The sequence below is a fragment of the Excalfactoria chinensis genome, chromosome 1 (genome assembly GCF_039878825.1).
Source record: "Excalfactoria chinensis isolate bCotChi1 chromosome 1, bCotChi1.hap2, whole genome shotgun sequence".
Lineage (NCBI taxonomy): Eukaryota > Metazoa > Chordata > Aves > Galliformes > Phasianidae > Excalfactoria > Excalfactoria chinensis.
Window position 1 is genome coordinate 41,008,345 of NC_092825.1, and position 22,078 is coordinate 41,030,422.

The window sequence follows — 22,078 nt, forward strand, 5'->3', positions numbered from 1 at the left end:
AGTCACTCAGGTTGGAAAAGACCTTAAAGTTCATAAGGTCCAACCGCAACCTAACCATATTACCCTAACTCTAACAACCTCTGCTAAATCATGTCCCTGAGAACCACATCCAAAAGATTTTTAAACACATCCAAGGACGGTGACTCAACCACTTTCCTGGGGACCCTATTCCAGTGCTTAACAACCCTTTCTGTAAAGAAGTTATCCCTGATATTCAACTTAAACCTCCAATGACAATGAAGAAGAATCCTTAAGGATATACAAGTGCAGATTGTATTTTTTCTCTCTAAATAGATCAGAAGGGATGAAGAATTGCTTAAGCTAAACAAAAATGATTGAAAAAGAATGAAGTAGGTATACGCTGGTCTTCTGTAAAATAATCTGATAACTGGATAAAAGAACTTCAGTTATCTGAAGAGCAAGAGACTAGAAAAGAGTTATTTCAGTAGGACCAGAAACCACAAGTGGATTTGATGTGCCTTGACAAGTTTGCAAAGAAAATAATATACAGTTGTATTATCTTTGATAATCAGTAGGAAAAGAGTAACCCAGGGGTTTAGTATGATGCTGCTGGAGGTGACACATCAGGGAAGAAAATGAGCTTCTAGAGGCTGATGACTTCTTCTAACACACAGATACACAAACACAGTACCATTCACACAATGCCAAATAGTAACTAGGAGGGAGCTGGCAGTGAAGGTGGGATGGGAAGTAATCCAACATCTCACTTCTGCTTTTGATTTTTAGAAAGAAAACGTGAAGCCTCTACATACTAGGGAAATCAAGATAGCTTCAGATGAAAACGTCCTGGAGATTGGACTGTTCACCCAATTACGAAACAAGTAATTATTCCACAAACAACAGACGTAGGTAAGGCACACACAGATGCTGAACAGAATGACGACTCCAAAAGGTAAAATGACATAAAGCAGGAAGGACCAGATAAGGTTGCCAGAATTTTGCAAAGTGTAAGGAAGATAATGCAGTTGTCCAGCCTATAGTCTGAATTGCAAGGGTACAGAAACAACACTAGATAGAAAAAATACGCAGACTGAATACTGAGATGCAGAAAGGTGGGAACCAATGCTGAATAGGAGATGAAGATAACAGAAAAACAAAAACATAGTAATTACTGTCTGTCCAAAAAGACGAATATGAATTTTGAAGCAACATTTTTGTAATAAAAAAAACATAAAGCCAACTACGGTGAAATGAAGAGAATGCTGTCAGCAGTGGGTCAAGTTAATCCTAGAATGAGTTCTGGACGTAAAATATTATAAATTGCTTTCATATTAAATGAATTAAGGAAGGAGATTAAATGACTGGCAGATTTATAGGCACATAACAAAGAATCACAGTGCAGCTGTACATTTGGACTCTGTGGTCAGTACCAAGAACAGGAAGTAGTGAACAAGGCATATTTTGAATTGAGAATCAATAAATTTTATCCACAATCTTCAATCTGTCAAGTCTACTAAGCAGACATCTGTCAGTCTGAGAATTACTTTTGACTGAAATTATCTCAAAGATCTGTACTGTATTGTGAAAACATAATACATCAACTACTGCAACGTAAACTATATAGAGCTACAAAGACTGTTCCAAAAGTAATGCCTCCTATTTTATTAACTTGTCTCACAGTGCCAGAGGTGAACGTTGGTGGTATAGCACTAGAGACTGAACCTTCCCACTGATATACCATTATATTTTGTTGCCATAAGGTGAGTGGTCTGGAGCACAAATCTTATCAGGAGCAGCTGAGGGAGCTGGAATCGTTTAGTCTGAAGAAGAGGAGTCTCAGAGGAGACCTCATTGCACTCTACAGCTTCCTGAAGGGAGGCTGTGATGAGGAGGGGTTTGGCCTCTTCTCCCAGGCTACGAACAGGACCCGAGGAAATGACCACAAGTTGTACCAGAGGAGGTTTAGATTAGACATAAAGAAAAACTTCTTCTCTCAGAGAGCGGTCAGGCACTGGAATGGCTGCCCAGGGAAGTGGTGCAGTCGCCATCCCTGGCAGTGTTCAAGAAGCATCTGGATGAGGAGCTACAAGATATGGTTTAGCAGCTTGTGGTAGCAACAGTAATGGGAGGATAGTTGGACTAGATGATCTTGTAGGTCCTTTCCAATCTTGTGATTCTATGGCAGAAGAAGGGCAATCGTATCCTGACACAGAAGTGTGTCTGAAGCAAAGGTGTGTCATTGAATTCCTCAATGCAGAAGAAAATTGCACCCACTGACACTCATCAATGCTTGTTGAATTTTTACGGACACCAAACGGTGGATGTGAGCACAGTGAGGCAGTAGGTGGTGTGTTTCAGCAGCTCCAACAGTGAAATAAAAGACAAGCCTCATTCTGGATGGCAATGCACAGCTGTCACACCATGAAATGAAGACCGTTTTGATCAGCTCATCCATGTGAATTGCCTAATGCTGGTGACGATGTAGAAAAATAGTGTTTTTAGCTGAGATTTTGCTTTATCAAATAGTGTTATTGTGCTCTTTGTGTCTGTTGTAGTTTCCGAAGAAATAAATAGAAGGCTTACTTTTGGAATGACCTAAATACCATCTCTCAAACAAGATTATTATATGTTTATTTATTTTTGAAGAAAAGGTTTCTTTTAGGATGTGAACCTCTATCATGATTTCCACTGAATGACCTCGAAGTATTTTATAAACTATCCTTATAACATGCCTTTTTATAAAGCATTTACAACAAAGGAAAACAGCAGAAACCACACCTGTTGCCTATTCACATGTATCAACCCCTCAGTTACACAAATTCTTGTTATGGTAATTTAAATTGCTCAAGATAAATCAGACCTCCACATGAACAGGTTCAGAACTAAAAGGGATATTCACATTTAAACCATCTAGAATAGTACATCTTCTAGGACTTCATACTAGGACAGCATATTTCTCCTACAAAACTAGGATTAAAACACTTCATCCTTTTCCTCCCACATGCTATAACAATGTCATATGAAAAGCTAACACTAGAAGGAACTAATCCTATGATTCTTTCCTGAAATGTTATATTTTTTTCTCCCCTAGAAAAACTGGAATTTCTACTGGAATCTCATCAGTGGGGCAACTACTTTTTAGGTTTCTCATTATTATATCCTAAGGATATCCTATATCCTTAGCTAAGGACAGCTACAAAAATTATCTGAGAAAAAGACAGAGATTTTATCAGCAATATCAAGACAGAATTAACATGGGCTTTTAATTAGAACTTCTGCTTATTACATTAATAAAATTACTAATATAATGTGGAAGCTTCACTATTACACCATCTTCTGGTTAGCCTTGGGAACTGTGGGGAAAAACAAGCTTAAGTTGAGAAGTTAGAATATTGAGCTCTGAACAATCAACAACTTATTAAAAATGTACTTTATACATACAGACAATTAAAAAAAAACATTTTCAGTAGCACCTTTAATTAAAGCTACACCAGATAAATAGTATTATTTTTTCCTTTCCTTTTTTCTTTCATTTTGGCTCAGAAGGCAACTTACCAAAGTACCAAAAGATGGAGAGGGACTAATCTCTACAACAGGTGGGTCAACTGTTAGTGTATCTGCCACATCAAACATAGGGTTGACCTGTTGAAAATTAATTACAGTCCTCATTATTTACGTCAGTACAAGAAGGGAAATAGGACTGAAAGCTACAGTGAGGAATTACTATTCACAACAACCTAAAAACAAGCCTTAAGAATAAAGGAAGGATGCTGATCGACAACAACATAAAATGCAATCATATAGTAGAGAAGGAGAATCCAGATATGCATGTATTAGAGATATCATTTGTATTTTATAAACACCTGTTTTCTCACAACTGACTCAAACATTCTTAGCTTAGGCAATAGGAGGTTTAGTTTCATTATAAATGAAGAAAAATTAAGTCAAAAATACCAGCTTGACATAGATTTACCATGATCAGCTACCTCAAAAACATGCAACTTAAAAAATAATTAAAAAAAAAAAAAAAAGAGTGGCCAATGCTGCTGCTGAAATACCAAACAGCAGGAATTCTTCACAAAACTTCCAAACTGCATAACTCATTGAAAATGTTTTTACATGTTTTGACATGTGCTACTGCTAAGTTATGCTGCTTTCCTTTTAATTGACACAGACACCCAAGAATCTATACTGTATCAAAACTCAGTCCTTAGAGCAGTGAACAACTTCAGGCAGTTGAATCAATGTTAGTACTGTAGCACAGGGCGGAAATATAGTGAAGCTAGTCTTATATGGGATACCAAGTTAATGCCGCCAGTAGGTTTTCAGTACCAGAGCTAGTTTATAGCTACGAATAAAGACAATATAGAAAGCTTTAGCTGTCGTGTTTGCATCACCCGTACTGTCTGCTCTAGTTTGCCAGTGGTTCACACCACTTCACTAAAGTTGAAACATACAGACTTAAAAATTACTCCACAGATTTTTACTTCACTGAAACAGACTTCCAGAGTGCACACTGCTAGCATACCTACAACATTCACACCACCACTTACCTTCATGATTATCACCATTAAAAAACCTTACAGTTCAGCACCACGTAGCTAAAAAACCTGCACCATACAGGATGCTGCCTTCCCCCTTGGATGATCTTTTCTCATGTGAAAAAATTCAGTAAACATATGTGTTGTAAGAGGGCACAAAAGCCAAATATTTTGCTAGCCAGAAATTGTGTTTTGTGCCAAGCAGTGCCAGTTATGGAGATTTACAGCCCAATGTGCCCAGCTTCTTGTGCTAAATATGTTAAGGGAAAAGGAATATCGTTTAGTTTGTAAAGGCTTGAAATAAAAAGCACAGACAAAATTCACAGGACTAGATGACTTTCAAATCACCATGAAGCCTGGTGTAGCAAAGAGAAATGAACCTCCCTTTTCCAACTTTGTATCAGTAGTCCAACAGCAGCCTTTGTATTAACTCTATCTATTTCATTTTAAAGTAGACAAAAACCAAACAAAAAAGGAAACACAAAAAATCATCTTTCATAAGAAGACACTGATGCTAAATAAGATACTGAATTGGCAAATTAATAAAATTAAAGGATGAAATTCTAAATGACTCACGCAAAACGTTTCTTAGAAAAATGATACAGCTAGCTGTTAAATAATTTCTCCAAACACACTAAGAAGAAACTTAGCTTTGAATTTGATTAACACTGTTGTTTGTTCCATAGACCGTAATTCTCAAGGCAAACAAGCAGTAGCCGTATATTCTTATCTCTACTGCCATCTAGTGCACATGTGGATTTCATACATCTGTGAAAATATTTACAATTGAAAGTACACTGAAGTTTAAATGAGAAACTATATTAACAATAGATTACCATGCTGAAGATGAAAACTCCATATATGTTTAAAAATAGATAGCACTGGGATTTTAACATGTTAAAGGAAATCACACTTTCTATAATTGTCACCAAGTGGAGTGCATCTCTTGGAATACTGCAGAGGAACTGTGCTACTGATTGAACATACTATTTTCAAATGCCCTCAACAGCTCCTTATTTCAAAAAGGAGACAGTCACTGGGGCTCACCTCATTTTAAACTTAGACTGCTGTATTTCAGCTAGTCATCCAATATTACCTCTACGGTCAATGGAGAAAAGCAAGTACTTTAAGAGAGTAAGTCACTTCCTTACATTTCCAAGGAAAACCCTAGAAAACATAGAAAATCACTAGAAAAACTTGATGAGCTATTAGATTAATAACAACATCTTCTCACAACAGCTCAAGGTTTTGGAAAGAGGGACAACTTGTGACAATCTAGTTTTTGAATGTCAGTTAGAATGCTACTTCATCCTGCTCATTGAAGATTCAGGTATCTTCTGCAACAGTTCAGTGTGGTACTTCAGTAGAAACCAGAAAACCAGACTAACACCTATACACACTTTTTTTTCTAATTAGACTTACACAAGAAACATGAAAGGAATTCAATAAGATTATTTGCCTGTATCAACTAGCCTAGTAATGTTAATATGACTTTGTAAGCTATGGGTGCTTTCAAAATATTGTACACAGCAACATAAAGTTTTCTGGTATACACAGACTAAATTTAATTATAAATGTTATACAGATAGTGTTTGTAAGTTTCCAGTTTCCTATATTGGAGTACTTACTGCACTCACCTCAACTGACTGAAGCTTTTCATCATGGAGATGAGGTGATCTTGGGTAAATATCTAGAAGATGAGGAGGGTCATCAGTCTGTATTCTTCTAATGTGGTGTTTAAGAACTTCTTTATAATCAAATGAATCAAAGTTGGTTTTCCATAGTAATACCTGTAAAAAAGCCACCGTGTCAGTCAGTAACTATTTCAAATCTATTCACTGATCGTTGTTAGCACCAATAGATCATAACATCAGAACAAGCCTGCTCTATTCTACAATACGGACACTTCCATATAGCATCTTGTACTTCACATCTAATATACATGGTTCAAAATTGTTAAAATCATTTAAAAACAAATCAAAACAGAGGAACCATGAAGATGCTTAAAAATGCCACAACAGTCATAAAACAAAGAAAATTTTTGCCTCAGTGGTTTATACTGGAGTATTTTCTGCTATATCAAAATGTCACATGCTATCAATTTTTTGTCCCCTGTAGTGGCTTGGAGAAGAGAAAGTCTTCTTGACTTGAGAAAGTCTGAAGGGACATTAGAAACCGTCAAGATCAACATAAATCTTAAGCACTTCATTTTGTGCCAGGGTACTGTTTTCTGGACCTGGTCCAATTGTATTCAAAGTACATACAATATTCAACAGTCACACCATGGTCAAAAGTGGAGGTAAGTCAACAGAATGAAGAGTTAAGGCAGTCGAAGATAGACTACCCAACATAACAGAGTAAGAACAGGAAACCCAATCATAAAGTACAATACTGTTCTTTCATGTAACAAAATAATTGTAAATGAAAGTAATTTAATTAAATTTACATGATTTCTGCCATATACTTTAAATACTGAGAAAAATTAATAAAAAGAAGTTCATAACACTTAGCAGAAGATGGCAATTTCCAGAAGACCAATGTTGATTTCTTATAGTTACCCTCTGAATTAGGAAAAATACAAAGATTGAAGCATGGTCTACTTTGCACAGTCTAACTTAAAAATCACTTGCTTGTAAGAGCAACAGTATTTATGGCAACTATTAAAAATGTTTTTCAAAAAAAAAAAAAAAAAAAAAAAAGTAAGCATCAGAAAGGTAAAACCTGTAAGCAGAAATTCTAGGAAGACTAAATCATACTTCTATACATAATCTTAAGTAGATGGATTGCTACAAAGCTCATTTCAAGTTCAACATCTTCCATGATTGCTTAGTGCAGTACTGAAGGGCCACAATGAGGCCTCCCCAGAGCCTTCTCTTCTCCTTGTTGAACAAGCCCAGCTCCCTCAGCTTTTCTTTATAAGTAATCCAATCCTTTGATCATCTTTGTGGCTCTCCTATGAACCTGTTCCAACAGCTCCATACCCTTCTTGTGCCAGGGGCTGCAGACTTGGATGCAGTACTTGGGATGGAGCCTTACAAAGGTAGAAAAGAGGGTAGCAACCACTTCTCTCACCCTACTGGATGCTCTTTTGACGCAGCCTGCGATACAGTTGGCTTTCCATTGCTGGCTCATGTCGAGCTTTTCATTCACCAGAAGCCATAAGTCCTTTGCAAGACTGATCTCAAGAAGTTTTCCTCCCAGTCTGCATCCATATTTGCAGTCCCAGATCCAAGACCTTGCACTTGACCTTGTTGAACCTCATTTAGTTCATGTGGATCCAGTTTTCAAATCTCTCCAGGTTTCTCCAGATGGCATCCCTTCCTCCTATTGCATCAACTGCACCATTCAGTTTGGTATCATCAGCAAATTTGCTGAGGGTGCACTCAGTCCCACTATCTAGATCACTGATAAAGATATTTAACAGTACAGATCCCAAGACAGACCCCTGGGGGACACCACCCATCTCCAGCCTTCACTTGGACATAGAGTTACTGTGTAATGCTCTGGCTGTGGCTATCCATCCAATTCCTTATTGAGGTTGCTAGGCTTAATAGTATGGCTTCCTCCAACATCACTGCTTTACATGTGAATCTTCTATTACATGACCTAATTCAATACACATACTTCACTCCCTCTTACATTCAGTGTAATATATCAATCCTTATTAAGCTCAAAGAAAGTGTCTATGAAAATAAGGACAATTCAGGATAGCCTAAGAATCAAAACAGTTTTCTGAAACAGAAAAAAAATCTCATATGAAAACATCAATAAAGAAAATAAAAGATTATGCCAGTGGCTCAATGAGTACATTTTTTTTTACCCATTAGCTTGAAAAATGTATATTGGAAGTTTGTTAGTATTTCCATGTTTTCAGTATTTGCAAATCTTAGCAGTCCTTGTTAGCTCTTTGAAATACAGTGCACTTTTTTTCCTTCTTTAAAAGTTATTTATTTTGAATGCTTCCAAGTCATTTCTAGAGGGTGCTACCTGAACCATCAACTGAAAACAAAGCAGTGTCTTTAAAAGAAGAGAAAAACAAATTGTGTATGAATTAATACTATTTGCAAGAAATTACTCATTTGATACTGAATATTTCTATTACAAACCATCTCCTTAGGGTAAATAGAATGACCTGTAGAGAAGTGCCTAGTATCTCCTTCTCATAATATCCAATCTAGCATAGTTAAGCTTATGTTTTTAAATAACGCATTTACCACTTTTCTACCCAAATTTATCTTTAGTGTAAAACACTCTTAGACAAAATGCCAAGAATGTCAGCCTACTCTAATTAACATTAACTGTAACAAACATTGAGAAGACATTTAATTTCAAAAGACTGTATTACAAACCTGACCATCTGCTCCACCTGAGGCAAATTTTTCACCACCTTTTGAAAAGGCCACAGAAAGGACAGGTCCCTGAAGGAAAAAACAAAATAGCAGAGTAAAATGCTACGACTGTAGTCATAGTATTTTAATACACAGAAAAAGAAAAAAAAATCATAGTTATTTAATATTTTAAAATTACTCAATGTTAAGCATGCACACAATACTGATGGATTAATTGCACAGTTTTAGCCAAAAGTGATGTGCTTCCTTACATGCTTGTAGAAAGGTATACTAACACAACACTTTGCCATCCACTGAAATTTAATCTTCAACTATAACAAGATGTTGTGTTACTTTCACTCAAATAAAAAGGATAATGAAGAACTGATTAAAATCTCCATGTCAAGAGGGTTAAGGTGTATACCTTGTGTCCATGAAGTGTGTAAATAAGTCTTCCTTCTAAGATGTCCAGAATCTTAAGAGTACCATCAGTAGAAGCAGTGATGAGATAGTTACCAGAAGGATGGAACGACACACAGTTAACTTCTGCTCTGTGAACTAATTTACAGAAGATAATATTCAAAGTCTACATAAGGAAATATACACAATTTCTGTGCTCTTTTCTACTTCCCCACTCTAAAAAAGACTTTAGGATAATCAGAATGCGGCTACAGAAAGATTACTTACAAAATGCCATCATGATCTGTTTCTGTATTTTCTCCAATAAAGAATGAAATCACATAAATCAAAGTAAATTACATTTTGTAACAGAGTCCCACTCGAAAGAAAACACAACAGACTATGTTGCTTTTACCTTTGTAATGCTGTAGCAGCTTGTTCATTCGAATATCCCACAGTTTCACAGTATGATTAGAACCTGCAGATGCTATACATGTACCACTTGGGTTGAAATCTGCAAAATTTGGAAACCTAAATATAATTCATTAAAATAGACCGATTATTTGTTTTGGTAGAAATATTTGTGTTTGTTGTTTTTTTCTTTTTTAAATAAAGTATTAACATGGAGTATGTGAGAAATACCTTACTTGAGTTTCCAAAGAACTTAAATAAGCACGAGTAAACAAAATGTGCCTGACAAATCATAGACTCATTAAGGTTGATGAGACTGTAATCTGGTTATTTGTTGTATATTTTTTAAAAAGGACAGCTCACTGACTCAGATATCCACAACTGATACTGGCGTACAAAGATCCTAGAAGAAAATGCTACAAAATCTATTCCTGACCATAATGGCATTGAGGTACAGAAGAATCAAGAGTTTTTAAGTAGGAAGTAAAATAAGCGTCTCCATACATTGATGTGGCAGATTACTGAAGCTAACAAAATACAGTCCTTGTCAACAGCAAGTAGAGAACTCTGAGAATTCCAATATTAAATAGCATTATCTAACCCAAATAAACATGAAAGTGTTTAGTAATCCAAGAACAATCTAACGACTCTCTGTGCTATTTCTTAACTATGGGAAAACAGCTGGATAGATGCAGCTAGTTTATTATTTAGGAAAATGCTAAAATTAATTATTTTAGCTTATATGGGTGGTAGAAGAACTTACAACCAATCTTCAATAGCACACATTAGCAAAACACAGATTTAATCTTATTAGAACTATATACTTACACTTTGTTTTATAGAAACACTTACCCTTCATAATCTATGAAACTATCAATACATGTTTTATTTATTGTATCCCAGATCTTCACAGATTTGTCCTCACTGCAAGATGCTATTAGTCTTCCATCAGGTGAAAATCTGGAACATGCAAATGTATAGATTACTAGTCTGAGAAGTATCAGTCACATTGTATTCTAGACATAAGCAGCAAAGCACTGGAACCAGAAAAGTCTGCCCAGAATTAAAATGTATAGCATTCAAAGAACATTTGAATTTCTCATATTTCTCAGGAAGTAATAAAACTGTAAACCTCCCTCTACACTTTTGCTTTTCCATTTCACAGGCAACTACAATAAATACAAGATTAATATTAAGATCCATAAGTGATGGAAGGAGGAAAACAACAGTAACGGCAACCTAAGGTTGGCATTTCAGATACCTGTGAGATAATTACACAAAACTATAGGCAAAAGAGGACAAAGTAGAACCTTGCATCCAATTTTAACCTACATATATAATCCCCTGTGAGTTCTCTCTCAAATTCCGAACTGTCATCAAAACATTCCTTGGTTTAGCAGACTAGGTTTTTAAACAATAAAATTGATATGTCTATAATTTCACTAATCTTTACTATTTCTACATAACAATCAACTGCACAAGGACTTCAGAACGCTACCCACGTACACTGACATACTATTTCCGACAGCTTCCATTTTTCCTTTCAAGATTAGATACTTTGGAATTTTGTAGGGCTTTACAAGTATTATGTTTCTTCTCCAAGATGTTTAAAGTGGGCCTCTTAGCTGGAGATTTGCCAATAATATGGAAACATATTATGAAAGAATGATCTTTCTTTTTTTGTCTTTGAAGATCTGCTCTGCCTTAAATGGGATGTTAATCTTAGCTTTCAGTACAAAGACTTTATTTTACCTTCTAAAGTCCTTTAAATTTAACTCATTTTGACTCATGACCTTTTTACTGTTTGAAGAATAGTTAAGAAAACTCTGCCATGAATAATGAAACTAGACATAAGTGAATGCTACAAAGTAAGTTGTTACCAGAGCACAGATATATACAGGATAGTGGAAGGAGACAGGATACTCCATGATGTATGACTTAAATGTTCCTTACTCAGTATATAAGACCGAAATGTCCTTTAGAGTAAAAGGATTAAGAATCAGTGACTAATTTACTATGTGCACATATTGATACTGAGGAAACATTCAGATTTTAATTTGGAGATATAGACAAAACTTGTGCCTGTGAGATACTGGTTTATTATAATCTTATTATTAGTGATAGATCAGCTTACACCATTCACAGATTTTTCCTCTCTTAGTTCTGTTTTAGGAAATAAAAACATTTTGCAAGGAGTTCTGAACGCAGAATCCATCACGAAACCCCCTCTGCAGAGAGTAAAACCAAAGCTTACTTGGCACAGCGAACCCAGTGAGTGTGCTGAAACAGTGAAAACAAAAGGCGTCGACGCTGAACACTCCATATTTTCACTGATTTATCATTGGATGCTGAAACTAGAAGGTGGCCATCATGTGAGAAGCTCACACTACGAACAGATGCTGTATGACCTTTCAGTACTGACGATTCGCCGTGACTGAAAAAAAACACAACAATAACATTAAATAAAAATTGGGTTAAAAACACACACACACACACACACAAATTATCTACTTGGAAGACTACACCTCATCCAAACAAAAAAAAAAAAGCAATACACACTGGCTACATCATTGCTGCCTATATATGTATATATATATATATATATATATTTGCCTTACTTGCAGGAAAAATATTAGAATACAGACTTAAAAGCGATCGTATTTAAGATGATCAATATTATTGCAACTATCAGTACCAGCCCCCATGCAGTATTTGAAAAAGGATTTATTAAATACTTTGATACAGTAATCAACAAAATGTTTAAGAATTAAAACAACACCAGTCCTTCCAAGATCATCCTGGAGAGCTCACAATTACAAACTGCTTGAAAATAAGTCTGAGATGACAAATCAAGTACAATATTTTCATTAGAAATGCTTTTTGTTTCTTTCATCATTTGTCTCTCCAAAAGGAAGTACAGTCATGTAGTTCTAAAAGAAATACACCCTTTAATCCAGAAATATATTATCAAGTGTATTCCTGCAGACTCCTGACATCACAGTGTCTAAACTGCAAACTATTCCCTGGAAGAATTATCAGTAAAGCAGCACACTACCTGTGCTCTTCTGTATCTGTCAATACTCAAGCAGGGATGTAGGAAGCAAACATAAACATTTACTATGAAAGGGCCCCAATATTCACACTACACGTTAAAGAAATGTACAGCCAGCACCTCCCAGTGACACTCACATGCAAGGAATCCACAGTCTGACAGTACGATCCAGGGAAGATGAAGCAAGTAGCTGTCCCTCTGGTGAGAAATTCACGCTGGTCACAGCATCCGTGTGACCTACAAATTTGTAAGCTCTGCACTGTTTCTTCAGCTTCCATATCATAAGACACTTATCCAAAGAAGAGGTAGCTGGCAAGAAATGATTAAAACATATTATGAGTCTGCCAATTGTTATTTGAAAACTCAGAGCAAATGATTACAGATATGGATTCACCATCCACTTGCTAGTTTGGGAGGACATTAGGGGAGGGAGAATTTACTGGGTTTCAATTGATAGTTCCATTTGCCTGGCCTTAATACAAGCTTGGCAGCCAGAAACATCACCACCGGTTTATGGCAAAGATATAAAAAGACTGGAGAAGTGAAAGCTAATAATGCTTAACAGCTAGCTCTCCCACATATATAGCAAACAAGCTGAACATCATGCATATCATGAGTATGAATCCAGATACAGTGTTACCAAATACTAAGAATGTCACTAAAAACAAGATAAACTTTTCAATGATAAGTTCAGAAACTTTGTTCTCTGAGATGGAGTTTTTATGTATTTATTTTTTTTTAGCACCTACTACTTAGCTCAGAAGAAACAGACAATCTTAAAATCAAGATAAAATTTCTAACACTTCAAATACCTAAACTGAGATGTGCATCTAAAGAATGTGTATCTAAAGATGATAACTAACTCTGCAATTCTAATTAAGAATGCAATTTTCAATACTAGGATTTGGATAGCTCAAAATGTGATGTAAACTTTTTTGGTCTGATATTAGAAAACAGCACAGCTTTCAGTTTTTCCAGTCATCTTACAAGTTGATTACACTATCAACTTAACATACCTCCCATTTTAAAAAAAATCATTACTATAGAAGGAGGAAGGGAAGAAGTAAAATGACTTTCTAGAGACTCAAGAATGAAGAAAAGGGAAAAGAGAAAAAAGAGAGATGGGTCTTCTCTTCCCAGCAAGCCTATTTCAGGCACCAGCATAGCACTGGCAGCAATTGAAGAAATGAAGTCTGCTTATTAGCATATAATAATAATAATAGCAAGGCAAACCTTAAATAAAATATTAGACTTTAAACTCTCCTTTGAGACTTGGCTGAGAGATAGCATTTTCCTCCCCAAATGGCTTCTGCTAAAAGACGTGGAACCAGACTTTTCCAATACTCGTATCAGTAGATGTAAATCTGACAGAAGTATACAATGTTTAACCACACCCCCGTTCCAACTTTTCTGGTCTCTTTATTTCACAGTAAGTTTTTACTAAAGGCACTTGAGTGATTTTTGTTTTTGTCTTTGATTCAGAAAAATATCACCTAGAGTGGCATAAACAAGAGGAAAAAAAAAAAAAAAAAAAAAAAAAGTGAAAAGTAAGCCAAAATAGAATTTGGAGGAGTCAAAAACATGGAACAGACAAGATTGATGTTTCCTAAAATTAATAATGTATGAACTGCCAATTAACTATGGAAAATGAATAAGTACCTCACAGACTGCTGACAGGCCTTCAAATACTGTCCTTCCTTGCTTTCAGTTCTAAAACTAAAGGAAATATTTTAAGAGATGACAGAATAATAAATTTAAAGCCTGGTTTCTCGCTGTTTGCTCTCTCACAGAAAGATTATCTCATGGCTAATGACACGAGCAGTGACATTCTTGTTTTCCTGGGACACCTACAAACACATTCCTTGCTCCTCCTTTAGACTCCCCACGGCCTGTGCTGAAACAGCATCCTTTCTCCATCCTTAGGCAGGTTTCTCTCTTCAAGTCACCACCTCATTACCAAGAATATAAAGGCTATTTATTGTCTCTGTCGCTGCAGTTCAAGCCCAGTTAACACCACTCCAGGAGCAGAACAATGGAGTTCAGAACTTGCACAGTAACTGACAGACCGGACGCAGAATTCTTTTCCCAAAGCAATGTGAATCCGTATTTGAGAAGCATAAGACCAGGGAAAGAAACTAAATCAAACCTTTGAGCCCACGTCTAACTTTTGCCCCTGGGCTGCAGAGGAAGTTTGGTCCCCTTACCATGAATATGCCTCAGACCTATCCAAGGAGGTTGAAATTGACTTTGGTGTATGTAAATACCTAATCTTTCTGCTCTAAAGTCAAATATTTTATTTCAGGGAGGAGTCTGAAGGGCAATACAGTTGTTGAAAGTAATTTCTATTATCAGTACCAATCTTAAAAAGTTGTACACGTGTTAAATGTATGGCAGAAAACAGTTCTATCAAATTAACTCTTCTATTTCTCTTTATTCCACTTCAAAGGATTTTGTCTGCTTTATAACACTGCTTCCCCAATTTATTCTGGCACAGTACCTTAGGAATTGTTTCTTCATCTTTTGATGCATTTTTCTTGTCTCAAGTTCACACTGTGCATACACTTAAGCGTGCAAAAGGAGAGGATCAAGAACCTTCCAACACAGCTTATGTGGGGTCCTGCAGGGTCACAGACCAGACCTTGACATTACCTCCTGCTAGCACTTTGCTACATATGGCAGTAACCTAACATTTGGCTTCCTGTTACCACACCTGTACTGGGCCCATACAGATCTCCACTGCTAATTTAAAGCATCAGAAATGAAACAAAAGGAACATAGGAGGTCCAAAGCAGTTTTTGAAAGGGGGCTATATCAGAGATCTGCAGCACATTCTCCTCCCAGGAACACAATATAACCAGCACTCCATTTAGAGAAGAAAAAATACTAACCAATGCCACTTCCGTAGCAATGATAATATCTGACCATCTGCAACATGTAACTACAAAGATGAAAGCTGAAAACCACTCTGAGGCTACTTCAGTGTGCAACTTAGTCCAGTTCATAAACTCGGCTTTCTGCACACACACCCAAGTCTGAGGTAACGCTTGAAAATTTGTTTTGTGGTCATGTGTGATAATAGAAGGGAATATTAAAGAACAGAGTCCTGGATTTAATGCAAAGGTCAAGTTTACACACTGCTTTGCTCCTGTTCTCTAAACAAACGCCTGGGCTTTCAATAAGCCAAGAAAAACGGTTAAGATACTTTGCAATGAAACCAAGCTCTGCTTTTCTTACCAGACACACATGCTCAATTGTGATGAGGAACACAATGTGAATGCATACAAACGGACACGGTACAGCACACTGGAATGAGAAATGGGTGAACAGGCATCCTGAGGAATATATTGGGTAAAAGTCCAGTTGAGACACGATGCTAACAGGTGTATTCACATGTGTGGCATGCACACCACGTATGCTGAGCTGTGCGGCGTGAACATGCGTCTTTAGGCATGTTTAGTACGGCACCTTCACACCCATTGATGGATGTGGTATGTACACACATGATGAAATGTGTCTCCAGGGCTCAGCCTGCACACAGGCTCTCACATTATCAGCGTTAATGTTACAGAGACAATCTCAGTACCCAACAGTATTGCCACCAGCCTGAAACCACACACAGACACATCTTTCATTAGCTTCGTGGGTTTTTGTTTGTTGGTTGGTTTGGTTTTTTTGTTCTTTTTTGAAGGATTTCTTCTGACTACTGTGGTTTTCCTACGCAAAAGACAACTATTTGTCTGAGTTACAGAATATCGATGAAGAAAATAAATATTTTGACTGGAAACTGATTGATGCTGAATCCATTACTTAGCTTGTTAAAAACTCTCTAGTGAGTGCACATAGAATGAATCTCCTTGTATTTTCCCCCTACCTCTTAATCTACTTTCTCTGTTCAGTTAAATATATCAAGGTATTTATAACTATCACCATCAGCTACTGTTCATTTCAAATACGTTCGTGACACTTAAAAATCCCCTCCAATTTTTCACATTAAAAGAATGCTGACAGGCAAAAAGGACACAAACTACCTTGGTTCTCAGTCATGCTTTCTCTTTGGTCACTTTCTATCTTTCAATTTGTCTTCATCTTTGTGTTTCGTTATTGCTGTGAGCCGTGAACAAAAATGATTCATGACCTGTAATGAAGCACTATTTCTCTAGGCACATTTTCCAGCTACTAGGAAGGGCAAGTATTGCACTGAATAACATATTCAAGAACGGTAGTAGATATCCATCTGATAGACTTCCAGTTTATTAATTAGAACTAGAGGTTTTAATCAAACATACTTTGAAATACTTGGCAGATCTTCATCTCAGCTATTAACCCCACTTTAAATAAAACCAGGGAAACATAATTGAAGAAAATCCTTTCATCCTGGATCCCTGCTAGTATGTTGCTCTATTTAATCTATTAACAACAAACTTTTATTTTATTTAATTTCTGCCTGATAATATTTTCATCAGGGAATGAGCAGCAGATCTCCCAGAGGTCAGCTCAAGTCCAACTAGAGGTCAACATTTCCCTATAGACGCATACACACAATCCGGCTGTGCAACACATGCCTGATTCAGAAAACACTTAACAGAAAACATTCTGCCTCTTCATATGCTTCAAACTAAAAAAATCTGAAACAACGCTCATGGATCTCTATGAACGTTACGAAGTTTAAAAATAAGTTATAAAACTTCACAGAGGTTTTGAGTAAGCCATGTTTTCAACGCTTTGCCATGACAGCTTGGAACGTTACTGTTTACACTACATGCACCAGTGTCAAGCAAAGAAGGGTTCAACTGAAAAGAAAGGAAACAAAGAGCACTACTCTCTACTGACCACACCAGTTTATCTTCTTCGGCAGGAAGAAGGTAAGGAAAGTTCAGAAGCACAGTCTTTATGGGGCTACAGAAACAGTCTTTTAATCTTTTCCCATTGTTCTCACAGAGCATGGAGCTCAAAGCTTCAAGGCAACATGAGCAGAATTCAATCACAAGCCATGCAGGGACTCCCATTATCAATACCCAAGGCAGTATAATTTAGCTCCTTCTCCCAGTTCTACATAGTATATCCCTTTTCAGAATTATGGTTTGATTACTGATCGACTCAGGAGCAAAACATTTCCACTGAAACAGTCCTGCTGAAAAGCCAGGTGGTGACCTGGGCACAGGCAGCTCATATACCAAGGCTCCCTGCTCAGTCTGGTATGCTAACAGCAGTGCCCTGTGCTGCCTTGAGATTTGCCTGAAGTACTTCCCTATTATCCTCTCCTTCTTGGGTCTTCCACCCAATGCTGGCAGCAGCCTCACACTGATCCTCTTCAGCTTGCCACACAGCATTCCTTGGGAGCTGTGCCATGAACATGTCTTGAGAACACAGAGAACACAGCCCATCTTCACATACCTGCAGTACATGTTTTGGAGAAATCACAAACCCTAAATTGATTATTTCCCCTGGATTCACCTGATTGTCAACTTTAGCTACTTTTAATGACAAAAAGCCCCCACACAATTATTGCGCATTCAATTCAGGCTTTTAGTTCAAACATGGAAGCCCTGAATTCCTAACTTTATCCTAAGCCCAACTGCTCATCCAACAAGACTCTAACTTTGGTATCTGTAGTTCCCATCTTTCTTTATATATTTTATAGTTAGTTCTGAGACACAAAAGCAAATACTCAAAGTGCTCCAGCACAGTACAGATAACTGTCAGCAGGAACTATGCTCATCATACTTACCTAGATAAGATTATCTCTGACAAGGAATGCTTTTTGAATTGGAGACTATGTGCAACAGCACTGCCAGAAACTGGTGAACTAAATAAAGTAACAAGTAAATGAACAAAAAATTTCCTTTCATAGAATAAAACGTGAAACCTAGACTTAATTATCTCCATTTGAATAATGTGAAGATGGTTACTTTAACTTATTAGACATTTGGAATTGCATACAGAAGAACAAAACAACAACAACAACAAAAAACTACAACAGAGGTAATACTTTATCCTGAGTTAACGTGGAGTTGTTAATGTGCAGTTTCAGACTCTACCTGTGTGCCCTGGCAGATGTGAAAACAAGGCCTTACAAACTAGAGTACTTATCCAAACGAGCTGTGCTTGATTGCCATTTTCTGTCACACCACCATGGCAGCACTTAGTGCTTCCATTCAAAATACATGATTCCATATCCTCTGATAATACAACACGGGTCCAACATTTTGTGTACTACAATTTCAGCTCCATCAGGAGTGGTGCAACAAACACCAGTACTACAAGAAATCTTCAAACTGCAGTGCATGTTCCATCATGAAATGTATGTATGTATATATGGATAGAGAAAATTAAACACAAGGTACCTCAGGATGGAACTACCTACTAAGCTTCCATTTCCTGGAACACCCCAGTGGTGGCTATAAGATAAAGCTGTGCAAAAGATCAGAAAGGATAAGCATAGCAAGGCCTTCCCAGCTAAATGCACCACTTGGTCACCCTTTCCTTTGCCCTTCCTCCCCTTTGCATACTGAAACAGGCTCAGCACAATATCACCCAGTGCAAGGATTACACGTTAAATAGAGAACAAAGATATTTGTGTGAATATTTGAAGAACAACAATACAAACAGGAAAATCTCACACCTTACAGCAACGTTGCAAATCACACTGCGATAAGGTGTAGTGTCACAGTACAAACACAGTTAACAGTGATTCCAAAAACTCCCTACTTCAAGATAGAGTTAGCAATTAAACCTCTGACAAAGTAACTCATCTGGGATTCTAATAGTGGACTCCACATGAGGAAATTTTAATAGCTCCCACAAAGATCATGGCATTTTCAATGTACAGCGTACGCATTTATACAAGCGGCAGAGAAAATCAATACATGTAAAAAGAAAACAACACACTAGCCAACATTTAATTATCATTCTGGATTTTATTTTTCAAGAGAAACCTCAGAGTAATCTCACATTTATTCAGTGTTAAGTTCACATTCAGCTTCTTAAGTCACTTTAAAAGTCAGTAGTTTAAAATATACACAAGTGCTCCTTATATTTTTGAAGTTCAACAGAACAGAAAATCTTCCACAGTTTCAGATTTTCCAGGAATCTGCAGACACTGGAAAATAGCCAGATTAGAGAATTCCTGTACAATTGCAACAACCCAGTTCAAGACTAGCTGAACTGGGAATGGAAAGCCTTTTCTCTTTCCTTCTTTCCTTGCCCACTTCCCCCATTTCAACTTTTTCCTCCATTTGGGTGAAAACATATACTTTATGTCTGAAATCCAGATTGTTTACTTAGGCCACGTTGTTTACTTTTGCCTTTTTTGGTTTTATTTCCCCCAGTCCTCGAAGTTCTATTTATGTTTTAAATAACCACAAAAACGGAATGGGAGGTGGTGGGGAGAAGGAAGAAAGGTTCAAGTACACACAGAACAAGTTTTTAAACTTTAAGAGGCAGATTCACTTTGATTTATTGCTTAAATAGATAAGGAACACTTTGAATGTCAGATTTAACATGAAGGTAGTTCTTTATACAAAATATAGTTTTTGTCAAGTCCTAAAAAAAAGTTAATTGCATAAAATTTGCATAGTCGATATTCGCACTCTTTCCTTTCATCTAAGGAAACACGCATTGCATATACCACTGATGCTTCAGTCATGTAGGAGAGCCCAGGCCTTTTTACTGTTGTACCTACTGAATATTAACAGCCTACCGCAAGCTTCTCACAAAAGCACCTACTTTGTGTGATTTGCTCCTCCAGTACGGAATGACTGGTTGCCTTTTACAATTTGATACATGATTCATAACTCGTAGGTCTGCAAAATAATTCCTTACTGCAGTGGAATGGAATTTTTCAGGAATGTCTCCCTTATATAGTAAAGAAGTTCCCTTTTACCCCAAAATTGTGTTGGGGGGGGGGGGGGGGGGGGGGGGAAGAAAAACAAAACAAACTAAAAAGAGGAAAAAAAATAAGTTGGAACTAACCTCCCAGAAATAAGTTAAAGGCTTAAAACAACCCATGCCACACAGTGGCAAGCATTTTGAGCATGATTCAAATGTATCCCCCACTCTGAATTTTCTTCCTCTGCTCCCCTTCAATCTCAGCCTGTTTGCACCAAAACCCTTCAATTCTTTAAGATCACTTAGATTCAACCATATATCTTTACTAACTCTTGCTTTATTATCTTCAATATATTCACCTACTTCAGGTCTCACTTGCTCCCCTTTAACCATTCTACTTAGCAACGCCTTTACCAAACATGCATCTACTGCGTACCTCAAGTGTCTTTATCCAGATTCTTAATGCTCAAACTTCAAGTTCCCACCAGCCCAGAGTGAAGGATCACTATACTGTGGCACCACTTCAGTGTAAGGAAACAAACAAAGTTAGAATGCCCAAAACATTAAGATAAGAGTTCAACTTAATTGTATATAGCTAAAAAACACAGAATCAAGATTTCTTTTTCAAATTCAAAAAAAACATATCTGTCACATCTACAATCTATAATCACACTGAAAGCTAATCAGTGACGTGATTCTAGAACCAATGTTACTCAAAGTGTTACTCAAAGACACAGAAAACATTAATAAGATTTGTTATATGATTCACAGGACATCTTCTTTTCATCTGATCTCTCCTTTGCCTTTCCAGCCCTCTTCACCCCAGCAACTCCAGACTAGGCCTCCCAGAACACTTCAGTGAAGAGAAAGAAGCTGTGTATGCTGCATTATTTCCAAACTCTCCTGAGTGCGCAGAGCATGACAGCTGGTGCCAAATATGTAACACAAAATAAGTCAGCCCAATTTTTCCTTTGTACTTCTTCCCTCTACTTTGCTGCCGGTCTTAAACGTGTAAGATTCATTAAAATACAAATGGATACATGGCACAGTCACACAAACTTTGAGCCTCTACGAAGCCAAACTCAATGAAAAACGTACACAGTGATGTAAATATGAAATACATAGCAAAGAAACAGCAGTAGCTAGTGCAATTCTGAGCATTCGAGCAGAATCATAATTCTAACCACTTATTTCTTCCCATTTGCAGCACCTCTAGCACATCCTTGGTTTCACTGCTACTATGTTCTTTTCTAAACATGAGACTCACCCTGACCAGGTTAAGTTTTACAGAACAGGAGCAAGACTGCAAAACTGTACCCAAATCCACACACTAAAAAGTCCTTCCTTCTCTTCAATGCAGTATTATAGGTAGAGGTCACCCTAAAACCCTTAATAGCATGTAAATTCCCTAGAAAACTGCAGAATATTCCAAGACTTCAGGTGCAGCTTTCCACATCAACATCAATTCAATCACATGCTACAGTAGTATAACTTAGGGCGATAGATATGTCTGTTATGATGAATCTGCAAATACAAGAACCTCAATTTTACTTCAGTAA

The 22,078-nt window shown here is 36.9% G+C and overlaps 1 protein-coding gene across 3 annotated transcripts in view; it reads right to left on the reverse strand.

Moving 5' to 3' along the window:
- POC1B (POC1 centriolar protein B) overlaps positions 1-22,078 on the reverse strand; it is a 41,665-nt gene that overhangs the window by 16,743 nt on the left and 2,844 nt on the right. For all 3 annotated transcript variants that reach the window (XM_072347670.1, XM_072347659.1, XM_072347650.1), the window contains 8 exons: positions 12,830-13,001; positions 11,895-12,074; positions 10,493-10,600; positions 9,645-9,760; positions 9,255-9,388; positions 8,852-8,920; positions 6,140-6,292; positions 3,517-3,603 (listed from right to left, as the gene is read on the reverse strand). In XM_072347670.1, the coding sequence (XP_072203771.1) occupies positions 3,517-3,603; positions 6,140-6,292; positions 8,852-8,920; positions 9,255-9,388; positions 9,645-9,760; positions 10,493-10,600; positions 11,895-12,074; positions 12,830-13,001 (1,019 nt within the window). The remainder of the gene's footprint in view (positions 1-3,516; positions 3,604-6,139; positions 6,293-8,851; positions 8,921-9,254; positions 9,389-9,644; positions 9,761-10,492; positions 10,601-11,894; positions 12,075-12,829; positions 13,002-22,078) is intronic.